Source organism: Bison bison, unplaced genomic scaffold (assembly GCF_000754665.1).
Source record: "Bison bison bison isolate TAMUID 2011002044 unplaced genomic scaffold, Bison_UMD1.0 scf7180017864254, whole genome shotgun sequence".
In the NCBI taxonomy this organism is placed as follows: domain Eukaryota; kingdom Metazoa; phylum Chordata; class Mammalia; order Artiodactyla; family Bovidae; genus Bison; species Bison bison.
This window is the reverse complement of record NW_011494826.1, coordinates 5,383,993-5,403,847: the sequence shown is the minus strand read 5'-3', so window position 1 is coordinate 5,403,847 and position 19,855 is coordinate 5,383,993. Positions and strand designations below refer to the sequence as shown.

At 35.1% G+C, this 19,855-nt stretch overlaps 1 protein-coding gene across 2 annotated transcripts in view; it reads left to right on the top strand.

Annotated features, from left to right (window-relative positions):
- Positions 1-12,984, top strand: part of AP5M1 (adaptor-related protein complex 5, mu 1 subunit) — a 26,150-nt gene extending 13,166 nt beyond the window's left edge. Inside the window, exons 7-8 of one of the 2 annotated variants that reach the window (XM_010847689.1) lie at positions 3,148-3,244; positions 6,280-12,984. In XM_010847689.1, coding sequence (XP_010845991.1) covers positions 3,148-3,244; positions 6,280-6,362 — 180 coding nt within the window. In that variant the 3' untranslated portion in view covers positions 6,363-12,984. The remainder of the gene's footprint in view (positions 1-3,147; positions 3,245-6,279) is intronic. The other variant, XM_010847690.1, reaches the window with a different exon arrangement.
- Positions 12,985-19,855: the final 6,871 nt, after the last annotated feature.

Sequence of the window (19,855 nt, the reverse complement as noted above, 5' to 3'; positions counted from 1 at the left end):
CTGCAGTCCATGGGGTCGCTAGGAGTCGGACACGACTGAGTGACTTCACTTTCACTTTTCACTTTCATGCATTGGAGAAGGAAATGGCAACCCACTCCAGTGTTCTTGCCTGGAGAATCCCAGGGACGGGGGAGCCTGGTGGGCTGCCGTCTATGGGATCGCACAGAGTCGGACATGACTGAAGCAACTTAGCAGTAGCAGCAATTGATTTTTAATGTTTTGTAATCCTTTTGGGGGATAGAAATTCTTTTTGTCTAAGTCCTCTTCTAGATTTTAGTAAAATTCTATTTATTAGTCACTTTCATGTAATACTTAAATATTTTAAGAGGAAAGAATTATGTAAAATTTAGTACACTTCAATTTAACCTCTTTCTACTCAGCTCTTAAGATACCGCACTTGAGATTTGTATACAAAGAATATAAGATACAGTCTTTGTGCTCTATGGATTTTTCAGTAATGCTTGTCAATAATTAATCAGGACTACCTGCTTTTGGACTTTCAAAAAAAGACTAAGCTCTTCCAACCAAAGTGGTCAAGGAAAGCTTTGTAGTAGTGATGAACTGTAAGGAAAACGCTGAGGCCCAGATAAGCATGAATATGAAGCCTTGAAGATGGAACTAACATTTGTATAGGTAAAGACATGGTTTAATCATGGGAATGAAGGATAACTAGGCATATTTAGGAACCCGCGCTAGAAACAGTAGTTACACAGAAGGCTAGATAAGTGATTTAGGTCTGGACTGTAGAGGGTTTGAATCTGGCTTTCACTGTTTGTTAGAAAATGTTATACTTTTTTTGAGTATGGGAGTGCTCCTTCAGAAAGTGGTACTTTATGAGGATCAGCCTGAAATGGATGTGAAGAAGATGAGAGAGGATAAAAGCTAGAGACAAAGAAACTTTTTTAGTATTTCAGATGAAAGTTGATAAATAAATGATGCTGAGCTAGTATAGTGTCACAGAAAGAGAAAAAAAGGGAAAAAAAAGAATAGAGCTGTGATAAGGGTAAATCCTTTAATCTCACTAATTAAGTAGAAAGATAAGAAATAGTTTTAAGTCAAAGATGGTGTCATTAAAAACAATTATGACTTAAACTAGGGGCTTCCCAAGTGGCTCAAAGGTAAAGGATCTGTCTGACTAGTGCAGGAGACACAAGAGACATGTGTTTGATCCCTGGGTCGAGAAGCACCCCTGGAAGAGGAAATGGCAACATACTCCAGTATTCTTGCCTGGGAAATCCCATGGACAAAGGAGCCTGGCAGGCTACAGTCCATGAGGTCACAAAAGAGTCGGACACAACTGAGTGACTAAACAAAAACAAACCAGACTTGAAGCTCCCAGAAAGCAGAGACCATGTGAATCTCATGCATTATTTTATTCTGAGCATCTAGTTCAGTACCTCACACATAAATATTTGAAGAATGGATAAACGTACTTAGAAGAAAGCTCTATTTCTTAGAAGAAATACAGAGAAAGTTGAGAGGGAGTGGGCTTCATATCACATTGTTGCAGGTAATAGCAATTTATACCAAGGTGGGTGTCTAATAGGGGCTAAAAAATCTGAAGTTGATTCTTAAAAGAAAGCTCAGCTGTTCATAGGATCTAGGAGTTATCCACGGAAAAGAAATAGTTGAGGCAGTAGAAATGAATAAGGTCAGAAAAAGATAAGAGAAAATAGGAAGATTCAGGAGAATTAGTGAAGGAAAGTGAAAAGGTGATCAGAAAGGTAGCGGGAAAATCTAAATAGAATAGTATCAAAGAAGATAGACTGGAATCTATACATAAAAGTGACTAGGGGAAATAGTAGTGAAATCAGAAGTACACTGATGGTATTTCTTCTGTATTGACTTCAACTGTATCCACAAGGTTTGTTTCAATGATTATTTAAAAAATTCCCACTTCTGTATGTTTTTCAGAAAAAAGTGGGATGTTAACTATGTTATATGTTTTTTCAAAGGTAGGGACTATAACTTTTCTATTCATTTTCATCACCTAACCAGTTACAGTGTCATAGAAAGCATGTAATAGATATTTGTGTTCACTGAATAGATTTATTTTTTATAATATCTAGTTTTGTGGAAATCTGCCTTGTCATAACTTCCAGCATCCAGAATTTTGCCAAACAAGGAAGCCATAGCTCTTTACTGTTAGATAATTTGAGTGGCAATAGGGAAAAAAATTGCTGAGGAGACCTGAAAATTACATCTCTGCATGTGATCAGTTAGTTTGACAATCAAAAGAAGAAAGACAGGAAATGAGAGAAATATTCAGGAAAAGAAGAAGAAAGAAAAAAGTATAGAAAAACTATCGGGCTATTGCAAATTCAAAAGCTTTTAGCAGCAAAGATGAGGAGAATCACAACAAAAGGAGGCTGGTCTGTGATAGACCTTTCGTAGTTTATGTGGCTATGACTATGCCTTCAGCGAAGGTACTAATGGCCCTCTCTGTTATAGCACAATATATTAACTGGCATTTATACTAATGACACTACATGATCAATTAAATTCAGGAATTTACATTCATTCATTACATTCGTTGATTACATTTTAGAAAAGTTCTACATAAGTTAAATCTTAGTTTTCTGAAAAATTAAGTAGAGCATTTTATTCCCTCCAAAACCAGATAAACTGGTGTTCCCTTTTTAGTAATTACATGCTTGTGTTTTGCTAAAAGGTGTGTAAAAGTATTATGGTCTGAACTATATCACAATCACCTAGTCTTAGAGACAGAAGAGAACGTACAGAACAGCAGACCGCAGGGAGGGGCCAGCAACATCTGTAATCAGTCAGCTCTGAGCACAAATGTCCGTTCTACTACCTGTTTCCACCTCTGAACCTCGGTTCCCTTGTTTGCAGAATACAGATAACTTGCCGTGTAGATTAGACTGTACATTAGTGACGGGCCTGGTATGTGTTAAGCACTTTGTAACGGCAGCCTTACAAAGAAATGACTCTAATGCTAAAGGGAAAGATTAGTGCATATGTGTCCATGTGTACACTTGTGTACACATGCACACATTAACAATATTATTTGTGATTTTTGTGAATTGTGTGAAATAAATTCCTAAAATTGTGTCAAGGGAAAAAAATGTGACCATCATTTTTACCAAATAATCACCTTAACTTGGTACATTTCTCTTCTGGTTCTAGCTTCATTTTAGGATCTTAGATTACACACTCACTGGATGTTATGTGGATCAGCATTCAGTTCAAGTTTTTGCATCAGGAAAACCAAAAATAAGTACATGTAAGTTGCACAGCTTCAAGCCAACTTGAGGGAATTAAAATGGCGTTATGTTATTATTAACTAAGATAAAATTAAAATGTGAAAGAAAAAGATAAAATAATCCCAATTTATAAGAATTCTGGCCTAATCCATCCTGTGTTAATCGGTTATGTACATTGCCCTCTGCCTTCTCCTATTTATAAAGTGGTCTGAATGAGCAAGGATTGACATAGAGGTGGGCTCTAGTCTAAAGTTGAATTTGCTTTGCTCAGTTTATAATATACTCTTTGACTCTTCGGCAAGTTAGTGAACTTCTTAAAGTTATAATTTCCTCATGTATAAATTGGAATTAGTAGTAGTATTTATTTCAGGATTGTTATGAGATGTAAATAAAATTTATTTATATTGATCAAGCACTCAACATAATATTTAGCATGTAGCATGGATTCAATAAATGTTAAGTGTGAATATTAAAATTTAAAATATTTTTAGCCAGTGCCACAGTCAGTGACCATTACTTAGTACCCTGCTTTACCAAAAGGAGACCAATAGAAAGTTTCCTGCCTTTAGTGAGTTTGTTAGTGTTTCATATATATATGTATGTGTTTCATATGTATACAGTGTTTTATGTATATAAACACATATGTGAAAATATAGGTAGAGGAAACAGCAATTTAATTAAAATTATTGAATTAAAACTTTAATTCGGATCAAATACAGACATATGGCATAAAACAAACAAGTAGTTAGAATGAGGGTAGAGTTAGCTGAACATAAGTAGAAACCTTTTTGCCTCATATGTTAAGAATAAAACTATCATATTTAGATACTGCTAAGTCACTTCAGTCGTGTCCGACTCTGTGCGACCCCATAGACGGCAGCCCACCAGGCTCCCCTGTCCCTGGGATTCTCCAGGCAAGAACACTGGAGTGGTTTGCCATTTCCTTCTCCAATGCATGAAAGTGAAAAGTGAAAGTGAAGTCACTCAGTCGTGTCCAACTCCTAGGGACCCCATGGACTGCAGCCTACCAGGCTCCTGCATCCATGGGATTTTCCGGGCAAGAGTCCTGGAGTGGGGTGCCATTGCCTTCTCCAATATTTAGATAAGTATATCTAAATCATCAGGGCTTCTCTGGTGATTCAGTGGTAAATAGTCTACCTGCCAATGCAGGAGATGTGGGTTCAATCCCTGGGTTCAAATGATAGCCTGGAGAAGGGAATGGCATCCCACTCTAGTATTCTTGTCTGGAAAACCACATGGACAGAGGAACCTGGCGGGCTACAGTCCATGGGGTCACAAAGAGTTGGACCCAACTTAGCAGCTGAAAAACAACAATCTTAAACTAAGGGTTAGGGTCCTTAAAGTAGGAAAGATAGGACAAGATTTGTAATTTGAAAGTTTCAAAAGATTATAGAACTCAGAACTACTGAATTCTAGGAAATTACTTTTGAATGGCAGTAATAGATTCTATGAGGTATAACCAGAATAAGCCATATTCTTTACTGCCATAGGTTTTCCCTATGCTTTCTCCTATATCATTTTTTTTTTTAAGAAATTCATACATATGAAAGAATCTTCATAATGCTTTTTAAAAAACTTTTTACGAAGGCACAGTATAGTTGTTAGCTTGGACAAACCAGAAGTATTGTATAAATGTCAATAGATGAGTGTTTCTGTGGGAAATATGTTGTCTCTTTAGATAAAATCTAAAATATTGTAAGTATATTGTTAATATTACTAAACATTGTAGTAATTTTCAGAGAGCATAATACAGAATGGAATGTTTCAGTAATATACCTGCTTCTTAATATATGAATGAAAGAGGTCATTTTAAATGGATAATTATAACCAATCTCTTATTTCCTTCTTCTTTTAGTTTCAAAATATAGCTATCACTTTGTGCAACTATGTGGAAAACTTTATTTTGCCATCATCTTGACAAGAAAATCTATATTCATAATATACAACTTAGTTCTGATAATAGTTTAATAATGCTAATGATGGCAATTTAAATAATAATAACTAATCTTTATTGCTTACTATGTGCCAGGCACAGTTCTGAATACAGGCTGACTCATTAAATCCTTAGAATGCCCTATGTAAGTGTTATCTCCATTTGATAGATGAGGATGCTGATGGAACAGAGAGATTAGGATCACATAGCTAGTAAGTGGCGGAACTGGAACTCAAATCCAAGCAGTCGGTCATTGGAGCCTGACCACCTAACCAATATGCTGTTGCCTCTCAGTGTTACTAGATTCTCAAACTGAAGTAACAGTGAAAAAAGGCAACAAGGTAATGATCGTTGTTGTTGTTCGGTCACCCAGTTGTATCCAACTCTTTGTGACCCCATGGACAGCAGCACACCAGTATTATACACCTATCCTTTTCATTATGAAGAAGATGCATGAAGAGGTATTGTAGAAAAGGCAGGATTGGATAAATAGAGATGTATGGAATAAGAATTTACATGTGTCTAGCTCCAAACGAGCATTATCTCAGTTTTATGTGTCAAAAAACTTTAATTCAGAGTTGTCATTTGTTCAAAACTATTAAAACAGAAACCTTAAATCTGATTAGAACTATAAGAAACCACTAAAGCAACCTTTTTAAAACATTACTAGAAAGTTGAGTATGTATTTCTATCTATGAAACTTTGAATGCATAAAGAATAGCAAGAATAGAATCAGAACTGTGATGAAGAGGTGACAGAAGGGAAACCAATGAACGTATTTTTAATGTTTTTGTAGCTGAAGTAATGGTCTATGAGAAACAGAATTTAGGGAAGATGTGAGAAAAAAATTAGCAGGTTTAGCATGAAGGATATTGGCATAAATTTGGCATATATAGGCTAAAAGATGGATTATTCATGTATTTAATAAACCCATACTTTTAAAGTGGTAGAAGTTATAATAATGCCTTGATGAAAATCGAATTGAAATGACTGTCTCAAAGAATTTCCTCCCTTGAAATAATTGTGTTCCAAAATTTTAAATACCATGACTTTGCTTTCTCATTGAATTTTTGTTAATATAATCTTATCTTTTTTTTTTAGACCGGAAGCTAATTTCTTCTGACTATTACATCTGGAATTCTAAAGCTCCTGCTCCAGTAACATATGGATCATTATTACTGTAATTGTCTCATGTTTAAATGGGATTTATACACTAGTAACAATTTAAATCATAGTCTTTTATTTTTAATGTATATACACATAACCTGTAATTGAAAATCATTTATTTAATGATAAAATATTCTTGTTCAATGTTTTTAGTTTGATTTAGTTTGAAAGAACATTTTAAAAACTAATGTATCCAGTTTTTTTACCCTTGATTTTACTTAAGTATGATTCAGAGCATAAAATCTAGTGATTGACTTCTAGCTTATTTTAGACTAGTCTTGACTTTCCTTGCTATACATGCTTCTTCCTGCCCTTCCTGCCACATGCGTCTTCCTGTGGCAGACATGGCTAATCAATCACAGCCATCTTTCTCCATTGGGATTCCTGGATTTGGAATCAGGCTCCTTCACAATCCAGAGCTGCAGGCTGCCACTCCCAATGGATTGTAGATGACATGTAAAATAAAACTATTTGCTCTTGCAAACCTGAGTACTAAGTGCTAGTACAATGCTTTGTTACAGAATACCAGAGACCAATTAGAAACAACTGTAAATCTCTTGAGAAAATAGCCAGTGAAAATGAAGGAAAATCGTTTAAATAGTAACATGTTTTTTAATAAGAACTATCCTACTGACTAATAAAGAATCTGCATAATTCTATTTACAGTGCTTATCTCTGTTCTAGAGTTACTTTTCAAGCAAACTTATTAAGCTGCAACAGTAACATTTTGTTTAGGATGTCAGTAAACACATTAAGAGGGGTGGGATACCTTCTGAAGATGAGCATAGTATTTTGTGATTACTGAATATCTGCAGCCAAATTTGTAAAGATAAATTTAGATATAGTATTGGTTTTTTTCTGTTTTATTATAATTCATTAATGGATGCATTCAGGTTAAAATTCAAAAGCTATTTTATGGGTGTAGAGTATCACTTAATCTTATTTCAGTTTCATGTAGCACATTTTCTTTACATTTGTCACTCTTGTTTCCTTATTGGCATGCTCTGGGTTTCTTTAGGAGCCATCCAGTCATACTCTATTCTCTACCTATTTTTACAATTATATATCACATTCTGTTTTCATAGTAGCTCACTGTCAAGTTGGACTTTAAAGGAAAGATGAAATGCAAGAAAAGATGAAATCTCAAGTTCCTCAAAACTTATTCCATGTCAAGTTTCTTTTTACAGAAGAGTTATAAAAAATATGCATCACAAATTAATATTCAGTTAAATTGTATCTTGGTTTCTTTTTTATGAGTCTCTTAAAGAAAAGCTTAGAAAAAGCGGCGAACTTCGTGAAAGAAAGCTATGATACTTTGAAATGAGATTGCATATTAATTTGGGATTTTAAATATGATTTTTAAAATTAAGGTCAGTCCTACTCATTATAAATTCCTTTTCTGCAAAGCATTATGGCATAATGTTCTATGTTCAGAATTATCCCAAGTAATGAAAAGGGAGTAAATTCCAGACCAGGACTTTAGCTTGTTATTCTAGGCTCATCACAGATAATCAGTAGTAAAAAAACTTTCCTTTTGAAAGAAGAAATCATTCTCCTTAAGTTTTTTTTACTCTCTTAAACTCAAGAGAAGTTTAACATTTCACTTATATTAATGGAGCTATTTGTACATCTTGATTGTATAAATATTTATCCAAGTACACTAAAACAGGGAAGAGGCATTTCTCTAGTGAGTGGGCTGGGATTCCATATAATAAACCCCTAGGTAAGCAGTCAGAAAAACCAGTGAATCTTTGCTCTGACATTTCTAGAAACCTGAGGAAAATCTAAGAAGTACTGGAGAAGTATAGGGACGATGGGGAACCTGATGCCATCTGTTGCCATTCCATTCTAACATACCGCTACAGAACTTAAACTAACTCATGTTTTCATCCTGTTGAGATCAGCTGGGCACACTGTGATGCTTTTGATTTTGTCTAGAAACCTGTCACTTCAGGATAATTTCTGAAGACAAAGTCTGTTTCCCGTTTGGTAGGTGACCTGTTTAATGTTTTCTCTGTGTCTGGGAACTCCTTAGTGTAATTAGCGACCTTTGAACTCCACAACTAATCCTGAGCTATTTTGTATTCCTTACTCATCTTTAAGGCTGGACCTTTCTTTTCTTCAGAGTCCGCTGCCACAATTAAAGAAGAAACAGCTGCATTTCAAAGGGATTCCGATTCCAGAAGCTTAATCGTGATTGACATGTTCTTATTCTAAGCTATAAGACACTCTTAAGAGTCCTTTCTTGGGTTAAAACTTCAATCATTTTCTAAAAAATTATCCCACTATGGATTTTATTCATTTTCTTTGATAACTATTCTTTGCATTTTTTAACTTGAAAGATGCTGTGCATTTGCACTGAATATGAGCACCTACTTCCAGTTAAAGATTTGGATGGTGTCAGACCTACTCCAGAGGCAGAATTGCTAAATTCCCTTTTAGTGCCAAAATATGATTATGAAATCTGATGTCTATCATATGGGTGATTATTCTTCAGTAGACCCAAAATGTACAAAAAGTGTTAAATTTCTGAAAATGTATTCCAGAAAAGATAGTTCATGATTTTGATAAAACTCTTTATTTCTTTATTTTTTATAAACAGTATTTTTTAAACTTTTTAAAGTCAGCAGTACCCTTACAGTGTCAGTCCCCTTACAGTGGTGGGCAATTTTTACCTTTTACTTTTTAAATACTTAATTCAAATGTCAGGTTTGAAGAAAATAACCTGTCAGGAATTCTTAAATTATTTGTTTAAAAAAATTTTAATAAAACAGTCTTATAAAATTAATTTATTCACACTAACAGTATTTCTAGTGAGTTTAAACTAGTTTTATACATCATATGGTTTAAGGTGTTTCAAAGCACAATTTTATACATAGAACAACTGCTAGTATTTTTCTTCTAGTTTTTATTGTAGTATTTCAGAGTTCTTTATAGACATTCATGGACTCTGCACCACCCCTGGGAGGTAGGTAGGTCGAGTTATCATCCAGAGTCTGCTGGAACCGCTGCCACAGCACAATGGTTGTTTCTAAGACAAAGGTCAGAAAAGGGATGTTAATAAACAGTCCTCAGGTTTAAGGGACTTTTTTAGGATTACATCTTAAATTCCAACAAATCAGATTTAGGAGTTACTGAAAGTGAAATTGATCCATCCCTCATCCAAACTTTGCAATACTTTCCTGTTCTGACATCATTTAGATAGTTAGCTGTATTATCAGATTAGAAACCATTGTACCAGCCTGCTGAAAGGAAAAGGAGGCAAAAAGCTAAACATGGGATGAATTCTGAACCTTTTAACCTGGCTGAAGTACGTTGGTCCCTGTTATGCAAATACCTTCAATCCTCTGCTAAGTTCAGTGGAAATAATTTTCTTGAATGACAGGTTTATTCAGCAAGGATTCAGTTGGTGATTAATCCCCCTTTGATCTAGGGTATTTCACTTAACTACCAGTTACCTCGTTCTGACAAAGTGCAACTGAGATTAGGGAGATCACTAGAACACTACCAGGGTGTGCATTTATTCTCCATAACCTTTTAAAGCAAGGGCCAAGAATGCAATTTATTTTCAGTATTTGAAGATGTAAAAGTCCTGCCTGCTAAGTTAGAAAGTCAATTGAATACCAAATGAAGTTTATTTCTTACGTAATAGAACAAACGTTTCTTTTTACTTTGCCCAACAATGATTTTAGGAAACTTAGGCTTTGAAGTAACAAAGACTACATTCTAAGTATATCTTCTAGTTTTGTTTCATATACTAGAGTGTATATATATTGGCCCTGAGATAACCCAAAAATCAAAGCTGCAGCTTAGGCTGAGAGAAATGCTTCTATTTTATGAAACTGCACAGTTTCTCCCCATCCGCCCCCATTAAAAACTGTCATGGAATGTGGTAAATCCAACTGGGGAAAACACGTCACAATATACAATTACTCATCTTAAGACTTCTGATTTCAGAGCTTTATTTAACTTTGTCCTTTCTTGAAGAAAAAGCTTATTATGTTCCCATCATGAATCAGATCTTTTTCATTAAGATACCCTTACAAAAATACTTCAAACTCATTATTTTAAATTTATCAAAATAACTTTTCCACAGTATTGTTTACTATTTTACTAATTTTTCTGCCTTTTTCTTGCTTAACTGGGTACCCTTCTTCCATAACTCTAATCTTTGAAATATTCTATGAAAATGTGTACAATATTTGAAGGATAAACTTGTAAGATGTTTCATGCTAGATTTCTCAAGGAATTCACTTTGTAAAACTATTATCAATATCGGTGTCAATGTTTACCTTGCCAGATGTCAAATTTGGAGATTTATTTCTCGGGTATATTTTGAGAACCTTAAAAGTAGAAACACTGATGTATAACAAAATTTGTTTTAAAATAGTAAATTCTTAATGACTAGTGTTATTACTATAGACAAAGCTTTTTTAAATGCTTTATAGTTGTTCATTATTCTAGTATCAATTTGTAGGTTATATATTTGGATAATTTTCTTATACATCTTTTTGGCTCAGACTTTTATGATCCAATTTCTTTTTTTTTTTATTTATTTATTTTAATTGGAAGCTAATTACTTTACACTGTTGTAGTGGTTTTGCCATACATTGACATGAATCAGCCATGGGTGTACATGTGTTCCCCATCCTGAACCCCCTTCCCACCTCCCTCCCTATCCCATCCCTCAGGGTCATCCCAGTGCACCAGCCCTGAGCACCCTGTCTCATGCATCGAACCTGGACTGGCAATCTGTTTCACATATGATAATATACATGTTTTAATGATATTCTCTCGAATATAAGCAATATTGAAATGCTCTTTTCTATTTAAAATGAAAAAAGTACCCAAAGACTGAATAAGGTGATAGATAGAATCAGAAAATTGAAACTATATATCAGACAAGGGTGATCCAATTTCTAAATAGAAACAGTGACTCAAATAAGGGCATATCTAACTTATGTTGGTGCCAAATGAGCATCTCTAATTTGAATTTAATAACTAAACTTTCGGAATATCTTTTAATAGCAAGTTACTTAATCATGGTAAAACTGAGGATCATAAAAAATATAAGATAGAAGGTGGGATCCCTGACCATGTTGCTAAGAAACTACAATAGTATTTTTAATAATTATACAGTAAATTTTTAGTTAACATTGTAGTATATTTTGAAATATGCTATCAGAAAAAAAAAAAATAAAACATAGATGTTTATGTGCATGTGTTTATATAATTATATGTTAGTGTGTCCAACTTGGGAGGTTTCCCTATGAAATATTTCATTAACATGTCAGGAAGAAGAATATTCGAAGTCAAATATTCAAATATCTTGATCTAACCACACTTAGTAGTAATGAAGAGAAGCAGAAAATGAGTATTGCCAAAGAAACTCGTGAGGTTACTTTTATAAAATGGTTAAAACTAGTATGAGTTGAAAGTTTCTCAACCATTATTATCAACAGCTGTTTTATGGATATGATAACATTATTGTCTATATATAGCTTGGAGCAGTGGAATGCCTTATATGTATTACTAGTTTACTGCTTTGAAAGCAGATTATTCTGAGGTCCAGATTGACTTTTCTCAGGCCTTGGCCAATCTGTGTAATTGATGGCAGTATAGTGTTTAATATTTGATGCACAGCATTTATAGATGGACAGATGCTCTGGAATGGAAACCACCTGCTAAATTGTTTTTCCGGTAGGACATGTGAAAATTTGTACATCTTAATATTCCATTAAACATTTAAAATGAAGCTATGTTTTGTTTAAATGTCTTCTTTTTAAATGATGGTTTCTGTAGGAAAAAAACATTGTTTAGTTAACACACTACTAATAAATAAAAATGAAAACTCTTAAATTTTTTAGTTTTTCTTTCAAGGGACTTGAGTGCCCTCTACAGGTTATAGAGATAACCAATGACTGTAATTTAAAAAAAAAAAAAAAAAAAAAGCTCCAACCAGTTTTACTAAAGGAAAACTGTTGATTTACTTTTCATCAATTTGTTCCAGTCTTCTAATGATATCAGAATCACCTAGAAAATAAAGCACAATAATTTTTCAATTCATTTAATGGTAACTGCTAATCATCAAAACTAGCAATGGTTATCTTCAAAAGCTATCACACTAGCTGTGCTGCCATTTCTCAATGTTGATCAGATACCTAGAGTCACAGACACTTCTCATACAAGATGCAACATATAAATTGGACTTGGTTTATCACCAGCATTTATAAAACGAGACCTAGGTAAAGAACTAGATCTGGGGACACATGCACGGTCCTAACATAGTGAACATTTGGCCTGCCCTAATTATCGCAAAATCAGAACAGTGAGAATATTTGCAGTGACTGTATTTTTAAACTCTGTGGTTTTTCCCTCTTAGAAGCAAAGCCTATGTGATCTATTTTATTCATATTGTTAACTTTGTTAATTTGCCAGTGATTGAAGTAAGGGTTTTTTTTCCCCCGGTTTTATAGTTCAGTGTGAAGAATATAATGTTAATACCATTGAATTTCCAAATCACTTAGATGGCTTTTTTTTTTTTGGTGGAACTCTTTAAATGTTAGAACTATAGTAATACACTTTCTCTTATAGAAAGCAGATTGGGGAAATATTCAGCTATTTTGAAATTAATTGAAAATGTGGAGAAAAACTTGATTATTTCCAGTTACATTTTTAGAATATTATACATTGAAATAAATAAACCTTTTTGAATATACATCATGTAAATTTATTAAATTACGTGAGTTTTATTTCTTAATCTTGTTGGTGAGTGGTGATTGTGTTCAAGCTCAAAACATAAGGCCAAGTTAGAATTTCTTGATTTAAAAAAAGTTACGATTGAACAGATAATGCTTTGGTATTATTGTTGCATAGATCTACTAACTAGAAAGAGTATATTTACTTAAAATGCAAAGATTTCATATCTGAGTCACTCATTTCAAAGTACACATACTTTCTCAACAAGTGTAACAGATTTATTTCAAAAGGATATAGGAATTCATTTTTTATATGAAACTATAGGACTGGAGCACTGGTGGCACTTCTGATTCACTTAAAACTGCCAGGGAAACTAAATATGATGAGAACTAGAGGAATGACTGGATCAAGTTAACAGAAATAGATCCTTTTGCAAGCCACATAATGATCCTGATCATCAACCTTGAAAAGTAAATTAGAACAAGCAAATTGCTGTTGAAAAATTCTTTCAGCACTGTGCTGTTGCTACTCAGCTAGTCATGGTTCAGCCAGAGGCAAGGAAAAAATGCACTCGGTTTTACATTAACAAAGGAAACATTATTAAAGTGAATGTTTACATTCTGTTTATTGAAGTGTTCAAAGAATGTTTGTTGCATCTTCAGGCAACCTCCTGTTCTCTATTACAGTGCATGAGTGATAATAAAAGTGAGTCACTTGTACATTTTAGAAAAATAAGTAACATTTAACTGAAGTGTTCCTGACCCATCTTACTTCAAAATACTCAAGTATCAAAAAAAAAATATCGATACTTTCTCTTTTAAAGATTTTTTTGTCACTAGGAAAAGTATCCTATTTAAAAAAAAAAATCATTCACTGGAATACGAATACACATTCAAATTATTTCCAAATGCTTTACGTAACTTTCCTCCCAGACTCTGCAATGCATGAGACATAATAAAATAACAAATAAAAACAGTTATGAAATTACTTAAGTGAGTCTGTTACTGGATATATATGTATTGGAGAAATAGCTTGATAATTGTAAGAGCTTTTTTGAACTACCTCATAAAGACTGAGAATTAAACAAGACATCAGTGAAAAGCAGGAATGCCAATCTCACATTAAAAAAGTTAGTATTATATGTATTGGTAAAATTGAGGAAAGCAATAATTAAAAATTCAAAATTTTAGCTTTCATTTATGGGAAATGAACAATGTGAATCACTTTTAGAAGTAGAAGTGTAGCATTTAATAGGGATCTAAGTACCATATTTTACTTGGTATCTTAACAGATGTTATGGAATACAATTCAGTATTCTGTAGTCTGATGGATTGACTAATTTTTGAGGAACAATTTTCTTAGATTCACCAAGATAACAAGTTGTCAGTCTTCTGTATTTCAGCCTAAAAATCTTTCTGTTATACTTAGCAAAGATTATTAACATATGCTATAGGCTCTTGAGAACCTCTTTGCCAGATATTTTATTATTTACCATTTTCTATGGTATTTGCAGAACAGCATATATTTTTTAAAGTCTAGAAATGATTAAAATTACTTGAGTTAAACTGGATATTTTATATTTAAAATATCCTAAATATTTAAAATATTCTATGGAACTTCAATCTTTGACCATAATCTTTAAAAAAAAGTTTTGGATCTAAAATAAAGCAAATGTCAAGCTCCTAACTCTGCTTTTGCTAAAGAAATCACCAGGAGAAGTGGTTAGTAAATGCTTTGAGTTTCCTAACTGGTAGCAGCAAGAGGACTTTTTAATATAAGTTGGCTTCAGGCCCATAATGAACATATTTCCCTTAAAATAGTCATATAATTTAATGTCAAATTTAATAAACATTTAATTTTATAATTTAATGTTAAAGGCCTAAACAACACCAAAAAAAGTTGCTGAGTAGGCTTCCCTGTTAGTCTAGTGGTTAAGAATCCTGCCAGTGCAGGGGACACAAATGCAATCTGTGGTCTGGGAAAATCCCACATACTGTGGAGCAACTAAGCTCATGAGCCACAGCTATTGAGCCCGCACGCCCTATTACTCCGAATCTACAAGAGTAACCACTGCAACTAGAGTAGCCCCTGCTCACCACAACTAGAGAAAGCCCATGCACAGCAACAAAGACCTAGCACAGCCAAAAGTAAAATAAAAAAAAAAAACTACCAAGTAATCCAGTTGAAATTGAGACATTAGTCAAGGAAAATGCATAATTAATATTAAACTTTTACTGTGCTCCTGTTATATGCCACTCCAGAACTAGACAGACAACAACTAGTACCTGATTTTGAATGGTACATGATAACTCCCGCAATTTAGCACTGTAATATGGAAGACTATACATTGTACATTGAAATTAAAAGACGCTTACTCCTTGGGAGAAAAGTTATGACCAACCTAGATAGCATATTGAAAAGCAGAGATGTTACTTTGCCAACAAAGGTCCGTCTAGTCAAGGCTATGGTTTTTCCAGTGGTCACGCATGGATGTGAGAGTTGGACTGTGAAGAAGGCTGAGCATCGAAGAATTGATGCTTTTGAACTGTGGTGTTGGAGAAGACTCTTGAGAGTCCCTTGGACTGCAAGGAGGTCCAATGAGTCCATTCTGAAGGAGATCAGCCCTGGGATTTCTATGGAAGGAATGATGCTAAAGCTGAAACTCCAGTACTTTGGCCACCTCATGCAAAGAGTTGACTCATTGGAAAAGACTTTGATGCTGGGAGGGATTGGGGGCAGGAGGAGAAGGGGGCGACAGAGGATGAGATGGCTGGATGGCATCACTGACTCGATGGACGTGAGTCTGAGTGAACTCCGGGAGTTGGTGATAGACAGGGAGGCCTGGCATGCTGTGATTCATGGGGTCGCAAAGAGTCGGACACGACTGAGCGACTGAACTGATTGATACATTGTACGGAAATTATTCAAAGAGGTGGGATGGTTGAAGTTCACCAGGCATACAAAGGAAAGAAGGGCATCCCAGGGACAAGGTCATAAACCTGGATGTCTAGTTCTCTGAAAAGAACATCCCAGAAACCTGAGCGTCTACTACAGTAAGTATGTACATGTGCATACAAGGGAATATTTTTTCCTTCCAGATGTTCAATATTTTAATATTTAGATAGATATAAATTTCTAAGGAAAGCAATTACTATATTTAGTTTCCACCTGAATATTCAGGCATATGAACACATTCCTAAAGACAAATATACACTTCCACACTCTGTCTCCCCTCTCTGCCTTCCTTGCTAATTATTGAATGCATGTTCACATGTGCTCATATGAGACTTAGCTCTGCATTATCAATGAAGAAAATATAAATGTATAAATAGGACTATAGAGAAAATATATGTGAAGAACTGTTACATAATCTGATACGTTAATATACAGCATACTCAGTCAATTGATAAGCTAAATTTTTTAGTTCACATCCCGTAGAACTACCATGGAACACATTCTTAACCATGTTTCATTTGGATATATACACATGCATATACACATGAATGTGCATATGTGTGTAAGTAAAACAAAAATGCAGGCTCCAGAGCACTGCTCTTACATACTAATTTGCAAATTTTACCCCACCTCTCATGCTAACATTTTGAACCTCTTGAGGACAATGACATTCATCTCTTTACATCTTTGTATTCCTAGTGCTACTAGAAACACAAAACAAGCTTAATATTGATTCATTAAGTGAAATGTTAAAAATGAAGTAAAGCAGGTTGTTCTCCCACTTCACACAAATCAGTAATGTCTAGTGATTATGGTTTTGCATGTGTGTATTAAAAGTCCATTGTGTAAACTGTGATTCCATCCACATTCAGCACAGGTGATTTCTGCCCTGTGATCGTCATCTCTAACACTATTTGGAAGATTTATTGCTGTCCATGACACTACCCTTCAGACACACTCTGCAGAGTTTTGGCTCAACCTGTTAAACTTGCAACAGCTGAGGTCTGCATTTACTGCCCATCCTAGGACACATTCTTTGCAATTATGCTTCAGTGGACCCTAAAGCATTTGGCACTCTCATCTTAGGAATTCCCTTCTGGAGCTCACTCTCCAATGGCTTTGTGAGCTCCCCACTATTTACCAGAGTTGATCCTGATTTTGTTCAGTATAATATGACCTGATATGCTAAGATCCCCCTCACCCCATAAAGCCACAGCTTTCAGTGAGTCCTGTGTACTGATGAAACAGAGTTGCCTGCATTCAAGAATTCCAAGTGATTATTTTGAAAATTTCCATTTATCATAAAGGCAGAATGGTAGAGAGGAAATATACAGTCTTTGAAGTCAAACGGGCCTGATTTCAAATCCCAGGCTCTGCCATTTACAAGCTGGGTGGTCCTGGATAAATTAACGTCTGAGGTCTTCACTTTTATCCAAGCTGCATAGGGCTATTGTAAGCATTGAATGATGCAAATTTCTAACTACATAGGTATTCAGTTAGTGTTCATTCCCTTCCATATCAAAGATTAAAAATGGCCTTTTCATGAAACTAGTTATTAGATAGTTATGCCTTCAGACTATCAAAATTATATGTATTGTCCATTTGCCCTTGGTTTTAAATGTTCAGCTGTATATTACATTGCAGGAATGCCTACTCCATTGCTTGAATGGGTCTTTGGGATTTAATAAAATGGCTATAGAACTGAGTAGGTGTAAGTGTTTAAGTTTGCTAAAGTTTAACAATTTATCATTATTCATGGAAAGACATTTACTCAAAATTCACATATTAAAGATGACTGAACAGCCATATTCTGCCAAAAGTGGGATTGAACAAAAATAAAATTAATCCACAGGAACATTAAACAAATGCAGTAATAACCCACAAAATATTAATGGAGCTCAATTAACTTCTGGAAGGCTTTTCTTTATGTTGTCCAAGATACAGTCTGTACCATTCATAACTAATTGCTACATGTGGAAGTCATTTCTTAAATTTTCTTGAGATTTTTTTCCTAAAAGTAGAAAAGTTATTTGACAGTATAATTATTTTTTTAAATGTCAGATTGATTGATTTATTGATTTAATGAAACATTTAAATTGTCAAATTTAGCTTCCTAGAAATCTGAAGTTTTAGATCATGGCACTTAAATCTTAGTAATGCTAAAAAGAGTTGAAAATAATTTGTTCTCTTCTCACAGGATAGTAACATTTTGCTTTGTGTTATTGCACTAGCCCTTTCGCCCAAATTAGCTCTATGAATAAAGTACTGAGTTGCAGCTGCAGATTTCTAATACCAGTGGGCATACTCCTTCATCTTCCCTAGGCCTGAGTCTCTACCACCACGCCAGGCCTATCTTGATGTCTGAAAGTAGAAAAGTGAGTGACGTGATAACATTCTCCAGGCCTGGATGTGAGCCCCAGGAAACTCCTTCTGAAGACACTGCCCACAGCCAAGGGGGGAGGAGCTTCCTAACTCCCTAGTCCTTCAAGGAGGACACCCTTTGGATTCTCTGTCAGCAGTGCCTGAGAGCTTGCTAGAGGCATCTAAACTCATCTCTTAATAGTTATTTCCGTATGTTTTTGTTTCTAGCAAACATACTGGTTTTACATTTTTAATGGTAATAGAAAGTTTCTTCCTTAAAGCTAAATTTAAAATGAATATGTATAAAGAAAAATATTGTGTAAATAAGGGTTTAGGTGTTAAATGACAACAGAAAGGTTGAAACTCAAATGAATGCACAAAAGTTATCTTGGGGGGCTTTCTGAAAATAAAAGATTAGACGCTCAGGGAATCTAAAACTAGGAAGATTCTTCATTGTGCTGCTGCTACTGCTGCTGCTGCTGCTGCGTCACTTCAGTCGTGTCTGACTCTGCGACCCCATAGCCGGCAGCCCACCAGGCTCCCTTGTCCCCGGGATTCTCCAGGCAAGAACACTGGAGTGGGTTGCCATTTCCTTCTCCAATGCAAGAAAGTGAAAAGTGAAAGTGAAGTCACTCAGTCGTGTCCAACTCTTAGCGACCCCATGGACTGCAGCCTACCAGGCTCCTCCATCCATGGAATTTTCCAGGCAAGAGTACTGGAGTGGGGTGCCATTGCCTTCTCTGTTCATTGTGCTGCTGAGCATGAAAAAAAAAGTAAAAGTATTGTTCAGTCCTGTCTGACTCGTGAGACCCCCTGAACTGTAGCCCACCAGGCTACTCTGTCCATGGAATTCTCCAGGCAAGAATACTAGTGTGTATGTACTTAGTTACTCAGTCATGTCCAACTCTGCAACCCAATGGACTGTAGCCCGCCAGGCTCCTTTGTGCATGGGGATTCTCCAGGCAAGAATATTGAAGTGGGTTGCCATGCCTTCCTCCAGGGGATCTTCCCAACCCAGGGATCAAACCAGGGACTCCTACATAGCAGGCAGATTTTTTACCATCTGAGCCATCAGCATAGTTTCCTAGGAAAGCCCTTGGAGGGGTTAGTAAACAGCGTGGTCAGTGGAATATATAGTGTGGCTTTCAGGTTAGGCAGACACAGTTCAAAAGCCATCTCTTTTTTAAGGAAACCTTGGCCCCAGCTTCCTCATTTGTGATATAGGAATCTTCATAAGAATTTTATATCAATAAAACGACACAGCTCCTATAAAGTGAATGGTACATAGGTGATGGCATACATTCCCTTGACTCTCCCTCCAATAAAGATATCAACTGTTTTTTTTTTTAATTTTATTTTTTAACTTTACAATATTGTATTGGTTTTGCCATATATCAACATGAATCCACCACAGGTATACACGTGTTCCCCATCCTGAACCATCCTCCCTCCTCCCTCCCCGTATCATCCCTCTGGGTCGTCCCAGTGCACCAGC